The 25567-nt window shown below is 41.2% G+C and overlaps 1 protein-coding gene across 3 annotated transcripts in view; it reads right to left on the bottom strand.

Annotated features, from left to right (window-relative positions):
* Rme-8 (receptor mediated endocytosis 8) overlaps positions 1 to 25567 on the bottom strand; it is a 554100-nt gene that overhangs the window by 249328 nt on the left and 279205 nt on the right. For all 3 annotated transcript variants that reach the window (XM_071666770.1, XM_071666772.1, XM_071666771.1), the window contains one exon: positions 10762 to 10944. In XM_071666770.1, the coding sequence (XP_071522871.1) occupies positions 10762 to 10944 (183 nt within the window). The remainder of the gene's footprint in view (positions 1 to 10761; positions 10945 to 25567) is intronic.

Raw genomic sequence — 25567 nt, 5'->3', positions numbered from 1 at the left:
TTACATGCATGGATATGGAGGATGGAAGGAAAAGGATACAAGCACTGAGGCCTATAGCAAGAATGGAGGTAAAAAGAGCAATAATGAAGTTGAAGGTAGGAAAGGCACCAGGAGTGGATGGGACTATGGCTGAAATGTTAAAATATGGAGGACAGAGAGTTAAAGAGTGAACGTATTTGATATGTAATTTCGCATGGAAAGAGAAGGTTGTGCCTGGGGACTGGGTGAAAGCTATTATTGTTCTTTTATTTAAAGAAAAATGTGCTCAGGATGTATGTAGCAGTTATAGATGAATAAGTCTGTTAAGTATACCAGGAAAAGTGAAGAGGAGTTACAGAAGGTTGTGAGTGTGCTTTATGATGTGTGTAAGCATAAGCAACTGAAGGTAAAGGTGAGTAAAAGTGAAGTAATGGTCTTTGAATGCAAAATAAATGAAAGTACTGATTTTTGCAAAGCCCTATAGAGTGAGAAAAGAAATTGTATAAAACTGGGTAACAGATATAGGAGGAGAAAGACTGGAAGAGGCGACAAAATTCAAGTATTTGGGAGATATCTTGGGTAAGCTTGATGATATGGAAGGAGAGATAAGGAGGAGCAGTACACAATAAAAAAGTCACTGAGTCTTGTAAGAGAACAATGAAGGGTAGAGGTGTAAGTATGGAAGTGAAGAAAGGATTAAGGGCAGCAAAGTCCTCCTGACCCTGACATAAGTTACTGAAACATGGACATGGGATGAGTTTCTCACCCATCCCTACAACACTATAAACACTATTTCAACATATCTCAAGACCCTTCATGCCCACGATAAAACCACCAAAACAAAGACATCTTGCACTTACTTACTGCCCTTAAACGCACTCCTACCTGAAGGAGTTTGTAGATGCAGACGTCATGAGGGATGTGAAAAGTGAGGAGGAAAGCATCAGCTAAAGAACCTAAACAGACCCCAAAGTTGGTTTCATATACGGTAGATGAATTTAAACCCAAGCAAGGTAATGAGGATGGGATAAAGTGAAAGAAGGCCATAATAAGATTAACATTAAGCAGGATATAAGTTTCAGGATTCTGTGTGTAAGAAGGGCTTGGGAGTCAACACTGTCCCTCATCAGCTGGCACAGTCCCATATTAGGAGAATACAGTAAAGGAGACAAACAGTCTTTTGACAAATATCAGAGTAGCTTTCAAGTGTATTCATTTATAAATACCCTAAGGACAATTTCTATATAAGAATCCTGATGTTCCCCACAACCTTGCAATAGGCTTCTGCAGCCTAGGGCTGTGTTATTTCCAGTAGCAGGGAAATGAAACTCCTTTGAAGTCATAAGTTGTCCAATGAGATCCTACTTCCAACGATGACTTTTCACAGAGCCCAGCAACACAGCTTTCAAGCATACGGATAAGGAAATACATAGCGAAGAGTTCTTATCCCACATGAGGCTAAAACTAGAAAATGCTTCTCATGTTTGTCACCACATATATTCACATATAATACAGAAGGTCCTCATGAGGACAACAGAGATGGTACCAGAAAACTAAGTTACAGGGAATGGCTAAAGCTTCAAATTTGTCCATTTGGAAGAGAGAAGAGTGTGGAGGGACCTGATCACACCTTTTCCATTAAGTTTAAATATAGATTGATGATGTGGACAGTGAACAGTTCTTTGAGAGATGTAAGGAAAGAGAAACCATTGGACATAAACATGAAACCAGGCAAAAAACCTATTAAAAAAAAAATGTAAAGAAGTACTTTTATAGTATAAGAGTGGTGGATGAATGGAATAGAATGACTAAGGACAAGGTTAATGAAGAGAGCATACATATATCTAAGAAGTTGTATGGTAGTAGAGAATGTTCAAGAGATGGGTCCCCACAAGTGTAAAACTTGCATACAGTAAAGGTAGGTAATTACACGGATGCATACACATCACTACACTATATCACCTATGTTCCTGACAGGCTGATGTGGCCAGTTTTCTTGAAGCTGCTGGAGCCTCATAAAGATAAAAGGGACTCCTGGAGTATGAAGCAACAGCAGTAATAATATATCTCATATTTGTCTGCTGTTTCCACTATAGCACTTTGCACTGAAACAAAAAGCTCTATCTGTAGCCAAGCCCCACAGATCCTTCTGTGATTTCTTCTGAATGCTTCACATGTCCTGCCTCAGCCCACTGACAGCATGTCTTCCTCTGCATACCACACTGTTCAAATTCATTATCGCATGCATGCCTCATGCCCTCCTGCACATTCAGGACCTGATCACTTGAAGCATTATTCACTCCATCTTTCCATCTCCAATTCAGTTCATTTCTTGTCCACTCCACTCCACTCCTGACAAGAAAATTCTCTTATGTCAGCCTCACCTCACTCACCCTCTTTATCCATCCAAACCATTTCACTATAATCTATTCACTTCTCACAACCATAGCCTTCTTATTACCATGCCTCTCTCTTATCCTATCATTTTTTACATAATCAAACCTCCTCACTCCACATACCATCCTCAAACATTATATTTCCACCATATTCACCCTCTTCTGTACCTTTTATCTGTGGCCCTAACCTTTAATCCAATGAACACCACTGGGACTGTTGGACCATCACACATAACCACCTTTCCCCTCATAGACCTTAGACCATCATACATACCCACCTTTCCTCTCATAGACCTATCTTTCCATACACTTTTCAATGAACCCAGGAACTCAGCCCCTCAGCCACCCTATGGCTTACATCAGCTCCTAAGACTCCATTTGCTACTATTCCCACTTTCTGGTATCTAAAACACTTCATTTGCTTCAGGTTCTCTCCATTCAAATTTGCATTCAAACCAACCTGTCTCTTTTTCCTCCTAAACTTTATAACCTTACTTTTAATCAACTCCCAACTATCTTCCTTTAAATACTCTCCCACACTCATACATCAGCTTCTGGTAATTCTAACTTGAGTCTGCACTCTTGAACTTCTCTATTGTGCATACCATGCTGTTTCTGATGGTAAATGGTAAGGTATTGAAGAGACTTGGGCCCCGGACGTTTAAAATATTCTTTCTTCTTGTGCATTCAAGAGGTAGTGCTTTACAAAGTCTTCCATGCCTGTCATGCTAATAAGATATTATTTCTGAATTTAAGTTAGGAACCATGCCTTCTACAATTTTCCTGGTGCTACCTCGCTGAAGCAGGGGGTAGCAATGCTATTTTCTGTGGAGCAGGGTAGCAACAGGAATAGATGAAGGCAAGCAAGTATGAATATGTACATGTGTTTATATGTATGTGTCTGTGTATGTATGTGTATATGTTTATATGTATGTATATGTGCGTGTATGGGCGTTTAAATATATATATGTGTATATGAGCAGATGGGCCATTATTTTATTTTTTTTTTGTCTGTTTCCTGGCGCTACCTTGCTGACACGGGAAACAGCAATTAAAAGTAATAAAATAAATGAAAATAAAATATATATTTTTTCTTTTTTTTCTTTGCTTTGTCGTTGTCTCCCGCGTTTGCGAGGTAGCGCAAGGAAACAGACGAAAGAAATGGCCCAACCCACCCCCATACACATGTATATACATACGTCCACACACGCAAATATACATACCTACACAGCTTTCCATGGTTTACCCCAGACGCTTCACATGCCCTGATTCAATCCACTGACAGCACGTCAACCCCGGTATACCACATCGATCCAATTCACTCTATTCCTTGCCCTCCTTTCACCCTCCTGCATGTTCAGGCCCTGATCGCACAAAATCTTTTTCACTCCATCTTTCCACCTTCAATTTGGTCTCCCACTTCTCCTCGTTCCCTCCACCTCCGACACATATATCCTCTTGGTCAATCTTTCCTCACTCATTCTCTCCATGTGCCCAAACCATTTCAAAACACCCTCTTCTGCTCTCTCAACCACGCTCTTTTTATTTCCACACATCTCTCTTATCCTTACGTTACTTACTCGATCAAACCACCTCACACCACACATTGTCCTCAAACATCTCATTTCCAGCACATCCATCCTCCTGCGCACAACTCTATCCATAGCCCACGCCTCGCAACCATACAACATTGTTGGAACCACTATTCCTTCAAACATACCCATTTTTGCTTTCCGAGATAATGTTCTTGACTTCCACACATTCTTCAACGCTCCCAGAATTTTCGCCCCCTCCCCCACCCTATGATCCACTTCCACTTCCATGGTTCCATCCGCTGCCAGATCCACTCCCAGATATCTAAAACACTTTACTTCCTCCAGTTTTTCTCCATTCAAACTTACCTCCCAATTGACTTGACCCTCAACCCTACTGTACCTAATAACCTTGCTCTTATTCACATTTACTCTTAACTTTCTTCTTTCACACACTTTACCAAACTCAGTCACCAGCTTCTGCAGTTTCTCACATGAATCAGCCACCAGCGCTGTATCATCAGCGAACAACAACTGACTCACTTCCCAAGCTCTCTCATCCCCAACAGACTTCATACTTGCCCCTCTTTCCAAAACTCTTGCATTCACCTCCCTAACAACCCCATCCATAAACAAATTAAACAACCATGGAGACATCACACACCCCTGCCGCAAACCTACATTCACTGAGAACCAATCACTTTCCGCTCTTCCTACACGTACACATGCCTTACATCCTCGATAAAAACTTTTCACTGCTTCTAACAACTTGCCTCCCACACCATATATTCTTAGTACCTTCCACAGAGCATCTCTATCAACTCTATCATATGCCTTCTCCAGATCCATAAATGCTACATACAAATCCATTTGCTTTTCTAAGTATTTCTCACATACATTCTTCAAAGCAAACACCTGATCCACATATCCTCTACCACTTCTGAAACCACACTGCTCTTCCCTAATCTGATGCTCTGTACATGCCTTCACCCTCTCAATCAACACCCTCCCATATAATTTACCAGGAATACTCAACAAACTTATACCTCTGTAATTTGAGCACTCACTCTTATCCCCTTTGCCTTTGTAATATATATATATATGTATAATGTTAAAAACATAACTTTCTCTGTAAACCTCTCATACACTTCCATCATCATCCTATTCATAAACAGACTAAAGAGCCTGGAAGACATAACACAACTGTTATGTAAACTTACCTTCATCTAGGACCACTTACCCTCCTCTCACCCTACTTCCACACATGCCTTACTCTCTTGACAGCTTTCCTTCCACATTATACATTTGTAATAACTTCCATAAAGCATCACTATCAATCATATCATACTCTTTCTCCATCTTTATAAATGCAACACACAGATCTTTCTCTTTTTCCATGTACCTCTTACACAGATTCTTCAAAGGAAACACCTTTACCACACATCACATATCACTACTGAAGCCATAAAATTCCAACCCAGTCGGATGCTATATGCACGTCACTACCTTCTTAATCAGCACTCACTCACATCTTACCAGATATACTCAACAAACTTACACCTCTGTAATTTGAATATTCACCTCTGTCTCCCTAACCTTTATACAATGGCACTACAAAGGCATTCTACCAAACTTTGGGCAACTCACCTCAACCCATATTATTATATTATCATTATAATTGACCGCCGTCTCCTGCATTAATGAGGTAGTGCAAGGAAACACGAAGAATGGCTCAACCCACCCACATACACATGTATATACAAAAACGCCCACACACGCACATATACATACAAATACACTTCAATCTATACATAAATATACATAAACAGACATATACACTTAAACGAATACATACATATACATACGTATTGATTGAGAGGGTGAAGGCATGTACAGAGCATCAGATTGGGGAAGAGCAGTGTGGTTTCAGAAGTGGTAGAGGACGTGTGGATCAGGTGTTTGCTTTGAAGAATGTATGTGGGAAATACTTAGAAAAGCAAATGGATTTGTATGTAGCATTTATGCATCTGGAGAAGGCATATGATAGAGTTGATAGAGATGCTCTGTGGAAGGTACTAAGAATATATGGTGTGGGAGGCAAGTTGTTAGAAGCAGTGAAAAGTTTTTATCGAGGATGTAAGGCATGTGTACGTGTAGGAAGAGCGGAAAGTGATTGGTTCTCAGTGAATGTAGGTTTGCGGCAGGGGTGTGTGATGTCTCCATGGTTGTTTAATTTGTTTATGGATGGGGTTGTTAGGGAGGTGAATGCAAGAGTTTTGGAAAGAGGGGCAAGTATGAAGTCTGTTGTGGATGAGAGAGCTTGGGAAGTGAGTCAGTTGTTGTTCACTGATGATACAGCGCTGGTGGCTGATTCATGTAAGAAACTGCAGAAGCTGGTGACTGAGTTTGGTAAAGTGTGTGAAAGAAGAAAGTTAAGAGTAAATGTGAATAAGAGCAAGGTTATTAGGTACAGTAGGGTTGAGGGTCAAGTCAATTGAGAGGTAAGTTTGAATGGAGAAAAACTGGAGGAAGTAAAGTGTTTTAGATATCTGGGAGTGGATCTGGCAGCGGATGGAACCATGGAAGTGGAAGTGGATCATAGGGTGGGGGAGGGGGCGAAAATCCTGGGAGCCTTGAAGAATGTGTGGAAGTCGAGAACATTATCTCGGAAAGCAAAAATGGGTATGTTTGAAGGAATAGTGGTTCCAACAATGTTGTATGGTTGTGAGGCGTGGGCTATGGATAGAGTTGTGCGCAGGAGGATGGATGTGCTGGAAATGAGATGTTTGAGGACAATGTGTGGTGTGAGGTGGTTTGATCGAGTAAGTAATGTAAGGGTAAGAGAGATGTGTGGAAATAAAAAGAGCGTGGTTGAGAGAGCAGAAGAGGGTGTTTTGAAATGGTTTGGGCACATGGAGAGAATGAGTGAGGAAAGATTGACCAAGAGGATATATGTGTCGGAGGTGGAGGGAACGATGAGAAGTGGGAGACCAAATTGGAGGTGGAAAGATGGAGTGAAAAAGATTTTGAGTGATCGGGGCCTGAACATGCAGGAGGGTGAAAGGAGGGCAAGGAATAGAGTGAATTGGATCGATGTGGTATACCGGGGTTGACGTGCTGTCAGTGGATTGAATCAGGGCATGTGAAGTGTCTGGGGTAAACCATGGATAGCTGTGTAGGTATGTATATTTGTGTGTGTGGACGTGTATGTATATACATGTGTATGGGGGTGGGTTGGGCCATTTCTTTCGTCTGTTTCCTTGCGCTACCTCGCAAATGCGGGAGACAGCGGAGAAAAAAAAAAAAAAAAAAAAAAAAAAAAAAAACATAGACATATACACATGTATATATCCATACTTGCTGCCTTCATCCATTCCCATCGCCACCCCACCACACATGAAATAGCATTCCCCCCTCCAATGAGGCAGCACCGGGAACAGACAAAAAAGGCCACATTCGTTCACACTCAGTCTCTAGCTATCATGCATAATGTACTGAAACCACAGCTCCCTTTCCACATCCAGGCCCCACAAAACTTTCCATGGTTTTTCCCAGATGCTTCACATGCCCTGGTTCAATCCACTGACAGCACATTGACCCCAGCATACCACATCGTTCCAGTTCACTCTACTCCATGCACGCCTTTCACCCTCCTGTATGTTCAGGCCCCAATCGCTCAAAATCTTTTTCACTCCATCCTTCCATCTCCAATTTGGTCTCCTGCTTCTCCTCGTTCCCTCTACCTCTGACACATATATCCTCTTTGTCAATCTTTCCTCACTCATTCTCTCCATGTTTCCAAACCATTTCAACACATCCTCTTCTGCTCTCTCAACCACACTCTTTTTATTACCACACATCTCTCTTACCCTTTCATTACTTACCTGATCAAACCACCTCACACTACATATTGTCCTCACACATTTCATTTCCAACACATCCACCCTCCTCTGCAAAACCCTATCTATAGCTCATGCTTCACAACCATATAACTGTTGGAACCACTATTCCTTCAAACTTACCCATTTTTGTTCTCCAAGATAATGTTCTCCCCTTCCACACATTCTTCAACACTCCCAGAACCCCCTCCCCCGTGACTCACTTCTGCATCCATGGTTCCATCTGCTGCTAAGTTCACTCCCAGATATCTAAAACCCTTCACTTCCTCCAGTTTCTCTCCAATCAAACTCACCTCCCAATTAACTTGTCCCTTAACCCTACTGAACCAAATAACCTTGCTCTTATTCACATTTACTCTCAGCTTTCGTCTTTCACACACTTTACCAAACTCAGTCACCAACTTCTGCAGTTTCTCACCCAAATCATCCACCAGTGATGTATCATCAGCAAACAACTGACTCACTTCCCAAGCCCTCTTATCCACAACAGACTGCATACTTGCCCCTCTCCCCAAAACTCTTGCATTCATCTTCCTAACCACCCCATCCATAAACAAATTAAACAACCGTGGAGACATCACGCACCCCTGCCGCGAACAGACATTCACTGGGAACCATATATATACTGATAATGCTAACTATTCATGACACCATCATCCTTTTTTAAGAAATTTACCCAATCCAGCTGCTTTGCCAAACTTCATCTCATGCAAAGTATTTACCACCTCTTCCTCTTCTCTTTTCACTAGACCACATGCCATAACTCTATCGCATCACATGCCTCCACATCCCAAAACCCTATATCTGCCATCCAATTATCAAACTCATTCAATTCCTTCAAATACTTACCATCTCCTCTTCCCCTCTTCTGTGCCTGTTACCACTTCCCCATCTGCTCTTACTTGTCCACTTGTTCTCCTCAAAGTATTCACTTCCTTCCGTAACATTTCTTATTCTCCCTTAAGTCTGCTGATACTCTCTCACCCCACACCTTATTTACTCTCTTTTTCAGGTCCTGCACCTTCCTCTTAACCTTCTGTTGCTTGTTCACATACTTCTGATTGCTTTCACTCTTCACTGCAAGTATGACCCATAAACCTCTCTTTTCTCTTTCACTAACAACTAAACTACCTCATTCCACCACTCACTACCTCTTCCCATATGCACACATCCCACTTGCTGCTTGCCACACACTTCTGTTGCACATCTGGCCCTACTTCCCTCAGTACCTCCTATTCTTTGCCTACTCCCCTAGTTTTGTTTACTATCATCTTTTGCCATTCTTCAACTAATCTCTCCTGATATCTCCTTATACAAGCCTCTTTTCCAACCTCAAGCATTTTCACAACCCTTTCCACCCATATAATTTTCTCTCTTCTTAAAAGCCTCAACAAATGTTCATCCTAGCCTCTAGCTTCCATCAAGAAAAGTTCATGATTCCCACCAAATATAAGTTTATTGATTACATAAAAGATGACTGAATGTTTGAGAAAAAAAGTTAGTTGAAGACTTTTAAATTTTAAAGATGTATAAGAGTAAATGTAAAATGTTCTGGGTTTTCTTACATAACCTATTCGCTACTTTGCATACATAATATTATGATGAAAGTACACTACGTGTTCTTATATGATCATGATGCATGTCTCTCCACTTTAGTGACCAAAATTCATATGAATCAATGTAAAATCTCTTTCATATTAAGTTCATAAAACAATGAGATGTATCTCTAATCTATGGTGATATAAAGAAAACTGTTCATGAGCATGACAAATACCCACTAAAGTGGGTATCCTAAATTTTTCTCTTCTTTTACACTATTTACATTTTTCTTATACAATTTCAATGATCTTAATTTCATATGAATCAATACGGAACATCTCGTGTAAGAAACAATAAAACAATTAAATACATAACTAACTTACAAGGTCATGATATGAGTACACAACCTTACTGCTCACATATATCACAAATTTCTTCGTTTGCTTTCCTGTAGTTGTTTCTTTTCGACTATGAACATCACTTCTTTCCTATTTTAGCTTATCCATCAGTATGAGTGGAAAATGAAAGAGGCCTGCAACTTAGCAAGAGATTGAGGATGTCCTTGACATGTCAGAGTCAGAAGATGACAAAACATAAGTGAGGGATGATCTCAGATATGGTGGCAGAAGATGCGAGTGTCATCAAGATATGATGAGCTAGAACCTGGCCAATCCACCAACACCACTAGTGACAAGGTTTGTCCTTCATGGATGGAGGTATCTGATATCAATTTCAATAAAAGTGTTCTTTATGCTATGCTATCAATCATCTGAACAATAAGTTCTTTTGGTACCATAAAAATAAAAAAAATTTATAACTATATTGCTTTGTTTTATTTAGGATGAAATCAAAGGCTAAAAATCTAATAAAATATTCAAGCAATTCGTGGTGTACAGTTTACATAATGTTGCACCTCTATTACACAAAAAGAATTATACCTCTGGATCATTCCTGGCTTCATTTGATATCCCTAAGACACTTTTCTTCTGCATCACAATAAAAAAAAGTCTATTTTTCCATACTTTTTCAATAAAAAAAAATTCAAAATAATATCATGTTCTTAAAGATACTAACTATATAAGGAAGTCTCAAGGTACTTTCATACTAGAAAAGTGGTTAAATGTTAAATATATATGCACTTTCATTTTTTGATAAAATGACACTTTTAGGGAACCATACGAAGATAGGCAGCAGTGAAAGGGTTAAGTAAACAAATATATTAATATACTTAAAACAGATACATATTCATATCTGCAAATCTAAAGTAAAATTGTAAGCATTTCTACATCAATCCAAATTCAAAATACTAAAAGTACAATTGCACATAATATTCTGTAAGTAAATAGCCTTTTCTTCCTAATGAAATATAATTCTATGATTCAACAAACTATCAACATATTTGTGAAATTAACTTACTTTATAGTTCCATATTAGATTCGGGAGAGCATGATCTTGGTTAAACCTATAATAAAATAGAGGCCAGTTTGCAGTCGCTTTGAGTCTCTCTCTTCTCTTCCGAAGTACTAGAGGTCGTTCACGAAATTTCTCTTCAGCTGTTTTCTCTCTCCTCATGCGAGACCGCCAGTGTTGAAGAGCAAACTGAAAGTTTTACATCCTTAAGCAAAAACCATTAATGATTTCAATACTACCTTATCAATCAATGAGTAACAATGTACATCAAAATACATACTGCCTATGATACTTGTTCTAAAAATTCTTTCTTGTCTGTGCATTTCAAAACAACAGTTGTGACACTTCTCAACGAAAAAAGTGGTATCTAATTTTTTTTGTTATACCTAACTGCTTCTCCTGGCTTAGCAAAGAAGCTAAAGAAACAAATGAACAACCACCTTATTTGCAAACATCCACTCTCTAGCTGTTGTATATAATTCAAAGAAACAAAAATCTACCACCTATGCCCAAGCCTAACAAATGATTCAATGTTTTATATTGACATCTTTCCATTCCCAGGTTCAGCTCACTAAAAGCATGTCACCTTCATATACCACAATGATCCAATTCATTCTATCCCATGCACTTCTTTTATCTTCCTGAGTGTTCAGGCCCCGATACCCCTAAAGCCTCTCTCATTCCATTCTTCCTACTCTTTTTCAGTCTCCCCCTTCCCCCTCATTCCTCTCAGTTAATCTTTCTTCACTAATACTCTCTATATGACTAAACCATTCCAACACCCTGGTAAGCTCTCTGTCAGGATGCACTTATCACCATACTCTCCCTTTTACTCTGTCATTCTACACAAGAACATCCTGTATCACACCACATGCTATCCTCAGGCATTCCACTTCCAACACATCCTCCTTCTACCTTTTTTTTGTCTTTACGGCCCAGGACTCCCATCCACACAACACTGCTGGGACATCTATACTTTAAGATATATCCATCCTTGCCCTAACAGACAATACAGTCTTTCTTCTTCCACATTCTTCATAATGCATCCAAGAGCTTTGCCCTAATCTTCAATCTTATCCCTTATTTTGGCCTATCATGGTCTATCCACAGTTTCATCCACTTACAGATATGTAAAGCACTCCATTTCCTTCAAGTCTTCCTAATTCAAACTTTTTATTTATTTAATCATTTTGCTTTGTCGCTGTCTCCCAAATTAGCGAGGTAGCGCAAGGAAACAGACGAAAGAAATGGCCCAACCCACCCACATACACATGTATATACATACATGTCCACACACACACACATATACATACCCATACATCTCAACGCATACATATATATACACACACAGACATATACATATATACACATGTACATAATTCATACTGTCTGCCTTTATTCATTCCCATAGCCACCCCGCCACATATGAAAAAACAACCCCCTCCCCCTCATGTGCGCGAGGTAGCGCTAGGAAAAAACAACAAAGGCCACATTCGTTCACATTCAGTCTCTAGCTGTCATGTAATAATGCACCAAAACCACAGCTCCCTTTCCACATCCAGGCCCCACACAACTTTCCATGGTTTACCCTAGACGCTTCACATGCCCTGGTTCAATCCATTGACAGCACGTCGACTCCGGTATACCACATTGTTCCAATTCACTCTATTCCTTGCCCGCCTTTCACCCTCCTGCAAGTTCAGGCCCCAGTCACTCAAAATCTCTTTCACTCCATCTTTCCACCTCCAATTTGGTCTCCTACTTCTCGTTCCCTTCACCTCTGACACATATATCCTCTTGGTCAATCTTTCCTCACTCATTCTCTCCATGTGACCAAAAAACCATTTCAAAACACCCTCTTCTGCTCTCTCAACCACATATTTTCCTCAAACATCTCATTTCCAGCGCATCCACCCTCCTCCGCACAACTCTACCCATAGCCCATGCCTCACAACCATATAACATTGTTGGAACCACAATCCTTCAAACATACCCATTTTTGCTTTCCGAGATAATGTTCTCGACTTCCACACATTCTTTATCGCTCTAAGAACTTTCGCCCCTTCCCCCACCCTATGATTCACTTCCACTTCCATGGTTCCATACGCTGCCAGATCCACTCCCACATATCTAAAACACTTTACTTCCTCCAGTTTTTCTCCATTCAAACTTACCTCCCAATTGACTTGTCCCTCAACCCTACTGTACCTAATAACCTTGCTCTTATTCACATTTACTCTTAGCTTTCTTCTTTCACACACTTTACCAAACTCAGTCACCAGCTTCTGCAGTTTCTCACACGAATCAACCACCAGCGCTGTATCATCAGCAAACAACAACTGACTCACTTCCCAAGCTCTCTCACCCACAACAGACTGCATACTTGCCCCTCTTTCTAAAACTCTTGCATTCACCTCCCTAACAACCCCATCCATAAACAAATTAAACAACCATGGAGACATCACACACCCCTGCCGCAAACCTACATTCACTGAGAACCAATCACTTTCCTCTCTTCCTACACGTACACATGCCTTACATCCTCGATAAAAACTTTTCACTGCTTCTAACAACTTGCCTCCCACACCATATATTCTTAATACCTTCCACAGAGCATCTCTATCAACTCTATCATATGCCTTCTCCAGATCCATAAATGCTACATACAAATCCATTTGCTTTTCTAAGTATTTGTCACATATATTCTTCAAAGCAAACACCTGATCCACACATCCTCTACTACTTCTGAAACCACACTGCTCTTCCCCAATCTGATGCTCTGTACATGCCTTCACCCCTCTCAATCAATACCCTCCCATATAATTTCCCAGGAATACTCAACAAACTTACACTCACATAATCCTGTAACAATCTCCATCTGCACTTCATTATCATACTTTTATTCATACACACTCTTAACCTTATCCTTCCACATTCTCCCAAACTCTGTCAACAGCTTCTGAAAATTCTCATTCGAGTCAGCCACAACCATGTCATCTGCAAAAAGCATGCTCCAATGATTGTACATCCCAAGGCAGGTACCTGAAGACTGGAAGTTTACAAGGAGTGTGTATGATAGTACAATCAAAGGGGTTGGTGTGAGTGGAAGACCAACTGTGACATGGGCAAATTGTGTGGAGGAATAATGGAGGGAGAGAAGTAGTGGAAGAATGCATGGATTGGGGTATGCGAGGGAAGTATGTCAGGACAGGAATAAATGGAGACTCTTTTGCCATGGCCATCCCTTGAGGGGAATTTCCAGAAGCAAAGGCATCAGAGATATAGATAGATAGATAGATAGATAGATAGATAGATAGATACATACATACATACGTAGAGAAAATGGTTGGAGAAAGATGGTGAATTGCAAATGGTATTAAAGAATTTGGAGAAAGCATATGATAAGACTGAAAAAGATGCCTTTTGTAAGGAACTTTATACATATATAGATATATTCTAGCAAGGTTATTAGGTACAGTAGGGTTGAGGGTCAAGTCAATTGGGAGGTAAGTTTGAATGAAGAAAAACTGGAGGAAGTAAAGTGTTTTAGATATCTGGGAGTGGATCTGGCAGCGGATGGAACCATGGAAGCGGAAGTGGATCATAGGGTGGGGGAGGGGACAAAAATCCTGGGTGCCTTGAAGAATGTGTGGAAGTCGAGAACATTATCTCGGAAAGCAAAAATGGGTATGTTTGAAGGAATAGTGGTTCCAACAATTTTGTATGGTTGCGAGGCGTGGGCTATGGATAGAGTTGTGAGCAGGAGGGTGGATGTGCTGGAAATGAGATGTTTGAGGACAATGTGTGGTGTGAGGTGGTTTGATCGAGTAAGTAACGTAAGGGTAAGAGAGATGTGTGGAAATAAAAAGAGCGTGGTTGAGAGAGCAGAAGAGGGTGTTTTGAAATGGTTTGGGCACATGGAGAGAATGAGTGAGGAAAGATTGACCAAGAGGATATATGTGTCGGAGGTGGAGGGAACGAGGAGAAGTGGGAGACCAAATTGGAGGTGGAAAGATGGAGTGAAAAAGATTTTGTGTGATCAGGGCCTGAACATGCAGGAGGGTGAAAGGAGGGCAAGGAATAGAGTGAATTGGATCGATGTGGTATACCGGGGTTGACGTGCTGTCAGTGGATTGAATCAGGGCATGTGAAGCGTCTGGGGTAAACCATGGAAAGCTGTGTAGGTATGTATATTTGCGTGTGTGGACGTGTATGTATATACATGTGTATGGGGGTGGGTTGGGCCATTTCTTTCGTCTGTTTCCTTGCGCTACCTCGCACACGCGGGAGACAGCGGCAAAAAAAAAAAAAAAAAAAAAAAAAAAAAAGATATATACTTGCTACCTCGCTGGGGGGGAGAAATGCCATTTCATATGTGCAAGGTGGCGACAGGAATGGATGAAAGCAGCAAGTATGGATATGTACATGTGTATATATGTATATGTCTGTGTATGTATCTGTATGTATATGTGAGTGTATGGGCATTGATGTATATACATGTGTATGTGCGTGGGTTGAGCCATTCCTCATCTGTCTCCCTGCACTACCTTGCTGACTCGGGAGACGGTGATTATGTATAACTGATATATACTTGCTACTTACTTCCTGCCCCAGGAGTTTCATTTCTCTTTAAAGGCTCTAGCAGGGCCCAGATAGCCAGCTACATCCACTGGTCAGGACCATATGTCATAAAGTGCAGTGATGTTGTGTGTGTATCATGTGAGGAAAGTACAGGGAAACTGAGTATTAAGAGATCAATGTCTTCAATGTGTTAGTTGCATTGTGGGCATGAAAGGTCATGCGATCTGTTAAAACTGTTTTTATGCTACAGGGATGCGTGATGACTGGACAATAGACAGGAAAGTGTGACTTGTGTTTGTGCAGGAAGTGTTGGTTCTAATGGGTGTTTGTCTGGTAAGATGGAGTTTAAGTTAGGAGGGTGGTTGTTTAAAGGTTCATGGGTTATTTCAGTGTATATACATTTTGGCAGAATTATATTTGTTGAGAGTACAAGGATCTGTGAGCAGAGGTTGCTAAAGTGTGAGGCAGTGGTAAGCTTTTTATTTCTACTTACGGGTTGGTGGCTAGTTATGGAATGATCTAAGTGGGAGGGGTCTAGAGTCATAGCACAAAAATGAGTGCAGAGCATGATAAGGTAGGGTTGTATTATGAGAATCTTTATTTCACTTTGTGGATATTGAGTGTTTGTGATTGTCAAACAGCCAGCAATTGTTCTGAGTACACTTTTTGTGTGCAGTGCATATCTGCAGATTTGTTCTATTTGCTTTTGAGAGGGTGAAAGACTAGCAGGTGAGTAAATGAATTTGAGGAAGAAGAAGAAGAAGAAGAAGAAGAAGAAGAAGAAGAAGAAGAAGAAGAAGAAGAAGAAGAAGAGGAAGAGGAAGAATGTGGAAAGGAAGCTGTGGTTTCGGTGCATAACACATGACAGCTAGAGAGTGAGTGTGAACGAATGTGGCCTTTTTTGTCTTTTCTGGCACTACCTCGCTGGTGGGGGAAGGAGGGGGATGTCGTTTCATGTGTGGCAGCATGGCGATGGAAATGGATGAAGGCAGCAAGTATGAATATTTACATGTGTATAAGTGTATATGTCTGTGTATGAATAAGTTATGTATATACTGAAATGTATATGTATGTATATATGTGTGTATGGGCCTTTATGTATACATGTGTAAGTGAGTGGCTTGGGTCATTCCTCGTCTGTTTCCTTGCACTACCTTACTGATGCAGGAGATGGCGAATAAGTATAATAGATAAATAAATAATAATGTTCTGGAAGGAGGTAAATAAAGTGCGTAAGACAAGGGAGCAAATGGGAACTTCAGTGAAGGGCACTAATGGGGAGGTAATAACAAGTAGGGGTGATGTGAGGAGATGGAGTGAGTATTTTGAAGGTTTGTTGAATGTGTTTGATGATAGAGTGGCAGATATAGGGTGTCTTGGTCGAGGTGGTGTGCAAAGTGAGAGGGCTGGGGAAAATGATTTGGTAAACAGAGAAGAGGTAGTAAAAGCTTTGCAGAAGATGAAAGCCGGCAAGGCAGAAGGTTTGGATGGTATTGCAGTGGAATTTATTAAAAAAGGGGGTGACTGTATTGATGACTGGTTGGTAAGGTTATTTAATGTATGTATGACTCATGGTGAGGTGCCTGAGGAATGGCGGAATGCGTGCATAGTGCCATTGTACAAAGGCAAAGGGGATAAGAGTGAGTGCTCAAATTACAAAGGTATAAGTTTGTTGAGTATTCCTGGTAAATTATATAGGAGGGTATTGATTGAGAGGGTGAAGGCATGTACAGAGCATCAGATTGGGGAAGAGCAGTGTGGTTTCAGAAGTGGTAGAGGATGTGTGGATCAGGTGTTTGCTTTGAAGAATGTATGTGAGAAATACTTAGAAAAGCAAATGGATTTGTATGTAGCATTTATGGATCTAGAGAAGGCATATGATAGAGTTGATAGAGATGCTCTGTGGAAGGTATTAAGAACATATGGTGTGGGTGGCAAGTTGTTAGAAGCAGTGAAAAGTTTTTATCGAGGATGTAAGGCATGTGTACGTGTAGGAAGAGAGGAAAGTGATTGGTTCTCAGTGAATGTAGGTTTGCGGCAGGGGTGTGTGATGTCTCCATGGTTGTTTAATTTGTTTATGGATGGGGTTGTTAGGGAGGTAAATGCAAGAGTTTTGGAAAGAGGGGCAAAAATGAAGTCTGTTGTGGATGAGAGAGCTTGGGAAGTGAGTCTGTTGTTGTTCACTGATGATACAGCGCTGGTGGCTGATTCATGTGAGAAACTGCAGAAGCTGGTGACTGAGTTTGGTAAAGTGTGTGAAAGAAGAAAGTTAAGAGTAAATGTGAATAAGAGCAAGGTTATTAGGTACAGTAGGGTTGAGGGTCAAGTCAATTGGGAGGTAAGTTAGAATGGAGAAAAACTGGAGGAAGTAAAGTGTTTTAGATATCTGCGAGTGGATCTGGCAGCGGTTGGAAACATGGAAGCGGAAGTGAATCATAGGGTGGGGGAGGGGGCGAAAATCCTGGGAGCCTTGAAGAATGTGTGGAAGTCGAGAACATTATCTCGGAAAGCAAAAATGGGTATGTTTGAAGGAATAGTGGTTCCAACAATGTTGTATGGTTGCGAGGCGTGGGCTATGGATAGAGTTGTGCGCAGGAGGGTGGATGTGCTGGAAATGAGATGTTTGAGGACAATGTATGGTGTGAGGTGGTTTGATCGAGTAAGTAATGTAAGGGTAAGAGAGATGTGTGGAAATAAAAAGAGCGTGGTTGAGAGAGCAGAAGAGGGTGTTTTGAAATGGTTTGGGCACATGGAGAGAATGAGTGAGGAAAGATTGACCAAGAGGATATATGTGTCGGAGGTGGAGGGAACGAGGAGAAGTGGGAGACCAAATTGGAGGTGGAAAGATGGAGTGAAAAAGATTTTGAGTGATCAGGGCCTGAACATGCAGGAGGGTGAAAGGTGGGCAAGGAATAGAGTGAATTGGATCGATGTGGTATATCGGGGTTGACGTGCTGTCAGTGGATTGAATCAGGGCATGTGAAGCGTCTGGGGTAAACCATGGAAAGCTGTGTAGGTATGTATATTTGCGTGTGTGGACGTATGTATATACATGTGTATGGGGGTGGGTTGGGCCATTTCTTTCGTCTGTTTCCTTGTGCTACCTCGCAAACGCAGGAGACAGCGACAAAGCAAAAAAAAAAAAAATAATAATAATTATAAGATGAAAAGAAGAGGAGGAAGGAGAAGAATAAGAATAAGAAGAATAAGAAGAAGAGGAGGAGGAGGAAGGAAGTAGAAGAAGAAGAAGAAGAAGAAGAAGAAGAAGAAGAAGAAGAAGAAGAAGAAGAAGAAGAAGACACATATATCCTTTTTGTCAAACTTTCCTTACTAACCTTCTCCATAAGTCCAAACCATTCCAACACAACCTCTCCTGCTCTCTCACTCATACCCTTCTCATCACCACATCTCTCTCTTAATCTTTCATTACTTACTCAATCAAACCATCTCACACCACATACTGTCCACAAATTATTAATCTCCAACAAATCCACCCTCCTCTGCACATCCTCATCTATAGCCCATGCCTTGCATCCATTCAACATCATTGAGAGTACTATACCTTCAAACATACCTACTTTTGCTTTTCTAGATAACAACCTCTCTTTCCACATATTCCTCGATGCTCCAAGAACCTTTGCTCTCTCTTCCACCCAATGACTCACCTCTTCTTCCACAATTCCATTTGCTGACAAGTCCACTACAAGGTTTCAAAAACACTTCATATCTTCCTCCAAACATTCTCCATCCAAACTTGCACCCATGTAACCTATCCCTCTTTCCTTTTATTAAAATTCACTCTTGACTTCCTCCCTTCACACACTTTCCTAAACTCAATCACCAACTTCTGAAGTTTCTCACTCGAATCTGCCACCAGTACCATGTCATCAGCAAACAACTAACTCTCTTCCCAGGCCTGCTCACCCACTACAGACTGTATACTTGTCCCTCTCTCCAAGACCCTTAAATTTACTTCCCTCACCATCTCATCCATAAACAAATTAAACAGCCATGCTGGGATCTCATACCCCTGCCACAGACCAACTTTCACTTGGAACCACTCACTCTCCTCTCTTCCTATTTGTCCAGATGCCTTTCACCCATGAAAAAAACTCCTCACTACTTCTGAAAGCTTTCCTCCCATGCCACATATTCTTTAGACCTTTTACTAGGAATCTGTATCAGCACTATGATGTGCCTTCTCAGATCCATCAATGCTACATACAGATCCTTGTTTCTCTAAATATCTCGAACACACATTCTTCAAAACAAACACTGATAAACACATAATCTACCACTCCTGAAATCATGGTGATCCTCTCCAATCAGATGCTCGGTACATCCCTTCACCTTCTTGATCATCACTCTCCCATACAACTTACTACGTCCATTCAACAAATTGATACCCCTGTGGATTAACCACATCTTTGTCCCCACTGCCTTTATACATTGGCATCATACAAGCATTAAGAAGACCCTCAGGCATCTCACCATGATCCATACGTGCAATGAAAATACTAACCAGTCAACAACATAGATACCCCCTTTCTTAAAAGATACAAATGCAATACCATCCACTCCAGCCACCTTACCACATTCCATCTTATGCCAGACTCTTTTCACCTATTTTTCATCAAACTTCTTTCCATGACTCTCACTCTGCACACTTCCCTGACCCAATTACCCTACATCTACCACCCTATCTATCATCAAACACACTCAAAAGTCTTTCAAAATATTTACTCCACTTCCTCCTCATTTCATCACTCCCTATTACCACTTCTCCATTTGTCCCTTTCACTTATGTTCCCACTTGCTCTCTTTTTTCCCCACACTATTAATCTCTCTCTAAAGCATCTTATTTTCCCTAAAGTTTACTGATAACTGCTCATCCCAACTCTCACATGCCCTCTTTTTCAACCCCTACACCTTCCTGTTGACCTCTTGCTGCTTTCTCTTACATATCTCACAATCATTTGCACTTCTTCCCTGTAGGTACTGTTTTTACACATCTATGCCTCATCAACAAGCTAACTTTGTCATTCCACCACTCACTACCTTTTCTTACCTGCTCATTTCCAACCTTCTTCATGCCAAATGAATCTCTTGCACATGCCAGCACTGCTTCCCTAAATACCTTCCATTCCTCACCCACTCCCCTTGCTTCATATACTCTCATCTTTTGCCATTCTACATTCAATCTCTCCTGATAAATCTTCACACAAATCTCTTTTCCAAGCTCGTGTACTCTTACCACTCTCTTTTCATCAACAGTTTCCTATTTCTTGTAAACTTCTTCAAATATTCAACCATACCTTCTCGAAACAATGATCAGACATCTCAACAGCTGCCACACTCAGTATATTTACATCTAAAAGTCTCTCTTTTACACTCCTATCGATTAATATGAAATCCAATAATGCCTGCTGACCATCTCTCCAACTAACATATGTATACATGTGTTTATTTATTCATTTTGCTTTGTCTCTGTCTCCCGCGTTTGTGAGGTAGCGCAAGGAAACAGACGAAAGAAAATGGACCAACCCACCCCCATGCACAATGTATACACACACACGTCCACACATGCAAATATACATACCTATACATCTCAATGTACACATATATATACATACACAGACACATACAAATATACCCATGCACACAATTCACACTGTCTGCCCCCATTCACTCCCATCGCCACCTCGCCACACATGGAATACCTTCCCCCTCTCCCCTCATGTGTGCGAGGTAGCACTAGGAAAAGACAACAAAGGCCCCATTCGTTCACACTCAATCTCTAGCAGCCACGCAATAATGCCCGAAACCACAGCTCCCTTTCCACATCTAGGCCCCACACAACTTTCCATGGTTTACCCCAGACACTTCACATGCCCTGATTCAATCCACTGACAGCATGTCAACCCCGGTATACCACATTGATCCAATTCACTCTATTCCTTGCCCTCCTTTTACCCTCCTGCATGTTCAGGCCCCGATCACACAAAATCTTTTTCACTCCATCTTTCCACCTCCAATTTGGTCTCCCACTTCTCCTCGTTCCCTCCACCTCCGACACATATATCCTCTTGGTCAATCTTTCCTCACTCATTCTCTCCATGTGCCCAAACCATTTCAAAACACCCTCTTCTGCTCTCTCAACCACGCTCTTTTTATTTCCACACATCTCTCTTACCCTTACATTACTTACTCGATCAAACCACCTCACACCACACATTGTCCTCAAACATCTCATTTCCAGCACATCCACCCTCCTGCGCACAACTCTATCCATAGCCAACGCCTCGCAACCATACAACATTGTTGGAACCACTATTCCTTCAAACATACCCATTTTTGCTTTCCGAGATAATGTTCTCGACTTCCACACATTCTTCAAGGCTCCCAGGATTTTCACCCCCTCCCCCACCCTATGATTCACTTCCGCTTCCATGGTTCCATCCACTGCCAGATCCACTCCCAGATATCTAAAACACTTTACTTCCTCCAGTTTTTCTCCATTCAAACTTACCTCCCAATTGACTTGACCCTCAACCCTACTGTAACTAATAACCTTGCTCTTTTTCACATTTACTCTTAACTTTCTTCTTTCACACACTTTACCAAACTCAGTCACCAGCTTCTGCAGTTTCTCACATGAATCAGCCACCAGCGCTGTATCATCAGTGAACAACAACTGACTCACTTCCCAAGCTCTCTCATCCACAACAGACTTCATACTTGCCCCTCTTTCCAAACTCTTGCATTCACCTCCCTAACAACCCCATCCATAAATAAATCAAACAACCATGGAGACATCACACACCCCTGCCGCAAACCTACATTCACTGAGAACCAATCACTTTCCTCTCTTCCTACACGTACACATGCCTTACATCCTCGATAAAAACTTTTCACTGCTTCTAACAACTTGCCTCCCACACCATATATTCTTAATAACTTCCACAGAGCATCTCTATCAACTCTATCATATGCCTTCTCCAGATCCATAAATGCTACATACAAATCCATTTGCTTTTCTAAGTATTTCTCACATACATTCTTCAAAGCAAACACCTGAGGACAGGAATAAATGGAGACTCTTTTGCCATGGCCATCCCTTGAGGGGAATTTCCAGAAGCAAAGGCATCAGAGATATAGATAGATAGATAGATAGATAGATAGATAGATAGATAGATAGATACATACATACGTAGAGAAAATGGTTGGAGAAAGATGGTGAATTGCAAATGGTATTAAAGAATTGGAGAAAGCATATGATAAGACTGAAAAAGATGCCTTTTGTAAGGAACTTTATACGTATACAGATATATTCTAGCAAGGTTATTAGGTACAGTAGGGTTGAGGGTCAAGTCAATTGGGAGGTAAGTTTGAATGAAGAAAAACTGGAGGAAGTAAAGTGTTTTAGATATCTGGGAGTGGATCTGGCAGCGGATGGAACCATGGAAGCGGAAGTGGATCATAGGGTGGGGGAGGGGACAAAAATCCTGGGTGCCTTGAAGAATGTGTGGAAGTCGAGAACATTATCTCGGAAAGCAAAAATGGGTATGTATTGAAGGAATAGTGGTTCCAACAATTTTGTATGGTTGCGAGGCGTGGGCTATGGATAGAGTTGTGCGCAGGAGGATGGATGTGCTGGAAATGAGATGTTTGAGGACAATGTGTGGTGTGAGGTGGTTTGATCGAGTAAGTAACGTAAGGGTAAGAGAGATGTGTGGAAATAAAAAGAGCGTGGTTGAGAGAGCAGAAGAGGGTGTTTTGAAATGGTTTGGGCACATGGAGAGAAAGAGTGAGGAAGATTGACCAGAGGATATATGTGTCGGAGGTGGAGGGAACGAGGAGAAGTGGGAGACCAAATTGGAGGTGGAAAGATGGAGTGAAAAAGATTTTGTGTGATCAGGGCCTGACATGCAGGAGGGTGAAAGGAGGGCAAGGAATAGAGTGAATTGGATCGATGTGGTATACCGGGGTTGACGTGCTGTCAGTGGATTGAATCAGGGCATGTGAAGCGTCTGGGGTAAACCATGGAAAGCTGTGTAGGTATGTATATTTGCGTGTGTGGACGTGTATGTATATACATGTGTATGGGGGTGGGTTGGGCCATTTCTTTCGTCTGTTTCCTTGCGCTACCTCGCACACGCGGGAGACAGCGGCAAAAAAAAAAAAAAAAAAAAAAAAGATATATACTTGCTACCTCGCTGGGGGGGAGAAATGCCATTTCATATGTGCAAGGTGGCGACAGGAATGGATGAAAGCAGCAAGTATGGATATGTACATGTGTATATATGTATATGTCTGTGTATGTATCTGTATGTATATGTGAGTGTATGGGGCATTGATGTATATACATGTGTATGTGCGTGGGTTGAGCCATTCCTCATCTGTCTCCCTGCACTACCTTGCTGACTCGGGAGACGGTGATTATGTATAACTGATATATACTTGCTACTTACTTCCTGCCCCAGGAGTTTCATTTCTCTTTAAAGGCTCTAGCAGGGCCCAGATAGCCAGCTACATCCACTGGTCAGGACCATATGTCATAAAGTGCAGTGATGTTGTGTGTGTATCATGTGAGGAAAGTACAGGGAAACTGAGTATTAAGAGATCAATGTCTTCAATGTGTTAGTTGCATTGTGGGCATGAAAGGTCATGCGATCTGTTAAAACTGTTTTATGCTACAGGGATGCGTGATGACTGGACAATAGACAGGAAAGTGTGACTTGTGTTTGTGCAGGAAGTGTTGGTTCTAATGGGTGATATGTCTGGTAAGATGGAGTTTTAAGTTAGGAGGGTGTTGTTTAAAGGTTCATGGGTTATTTCAGTGTATATACATTTTGGCAGAATTATATTTGTTGAGAGTACAAGGATCTGTGAGCAGAGGTTGCTAAAGTGTGAGGCAGTGGTAAGCTTTTATTTCTACTTACGGTTGGTGGCTAGTTATGGAATGATCTAAGTGGGAGGGGTCTAGAGTCATAGCACAAAAATGAGTGCAGAGCATGATAAGGTAGGGTTGTATTATGAGAATCTTTATTTCACTTTGTGGATATTGAGTGTTTGTGATTGTCAAACAGCCAGCAATTGTTCTGAGTACACTTTTTGTGTGCAGTGCATATCTGCAGATTTGTTCTATTTGCTTTTGCAGGTAAAGACAACAGGTGAGTATATGACTTGAGGAAGAAGAAGAAGAAGAAGAAGAAGAAGAAGAAAAGAAGAAGAAGAAGAAGAGGAAGAGGAAGAATGTGGAAAGGAAGCTGTGGTTTCGGTGCATAACACATGACAGCTAGAGAGTGAGTGTGAACGAATGTGGCCTTTTTTGTCTTTTCTGGCACTACCTCGCGGTGGGGGAAGGAGGGGGATGTCGTTTCATGTGTTGCAGCATGGCGATTGGTGAAAATAGGATGACATGCACAAGTATGAATATTTACATGTGTATAAGTGTATATGTCTGTGTATGAATAAGTTATGTATATACTGAAATGTATATGTATGTATATATGTGTGTATGGGCCTTTATGTATACATGTGTAAGTGAGTGGCTTGGGTCATTCCTCGTCTGTTTCCTTGCACTAAAAAACCTTACTGATGCGGAGATGGCGAATAAGTATAATAGATAAATAAATAATAATGTTCTGGAAGGAGTAAATAAAGTGCGTAAGACAAGGGAGCAAATGGGAACTTCAGTGAAGGGCACTAATGGGGAGGTAATAACAAGTAGGGGTGATGTGAGGAGATGGAGTGAGTATTTTGAAGGTTTGTTGAATGTGTTTGATGATAGAGTGGCAGATATAGGGTGTCTTGGTCGAGGTGGTGTGCAAAGTGAGAGGGCTGGGGAAAATGATTGGTAAACAGAGAAGAGGTAGTAAAAGCTTTGCAGAAGATGAAAGCCGGCAAGGCAGAAGGTTTGGATGGTATTGCAGTGGAATTTATTAAAAAAAAGGGGGTGACTGTATTGATGACTGGTTGGTAAGGTTATTTAATGTATGTATGACTCATGGTGAGGTGCCTGAGGAATGGCGGAATGCGTGCATAGTGCCATTGTAACAAAGGCAAAGGGGATAAGAGTGAGTGCTCAAATTACAAAGGTATAAGTTTGTTGAGTATTCCTGGTAAATTATATAGGAGGGTATTGATTGAGAGGGTGAAGGCATGTACAGAGCATCAGATTGGGGAAGAGCAGTGTGGTTTCAGAAAAGGTAGAGGATGTGTGGATCAG

This window comes from Panulirus ornatus, chromosome 11 (assembly GCF_036320965.1).
Source record: "Panulirus ornatus isolate Po-2019 chromosome 11, ASM3632096v1, whole genome shotgun sequence".
Classification (NCBI taxonomy): Eukaryota; Metazoa; Arthropoda; class Malacostraca; order Decapoda; family Palinuridae; genus Panulirus; species Panulirus ornatus.
The sequence above is the reverse complement of the archived record's forward strand: the minus strand, read 5'-3'. Positions and strand labels throughout refer to the sequence as shown.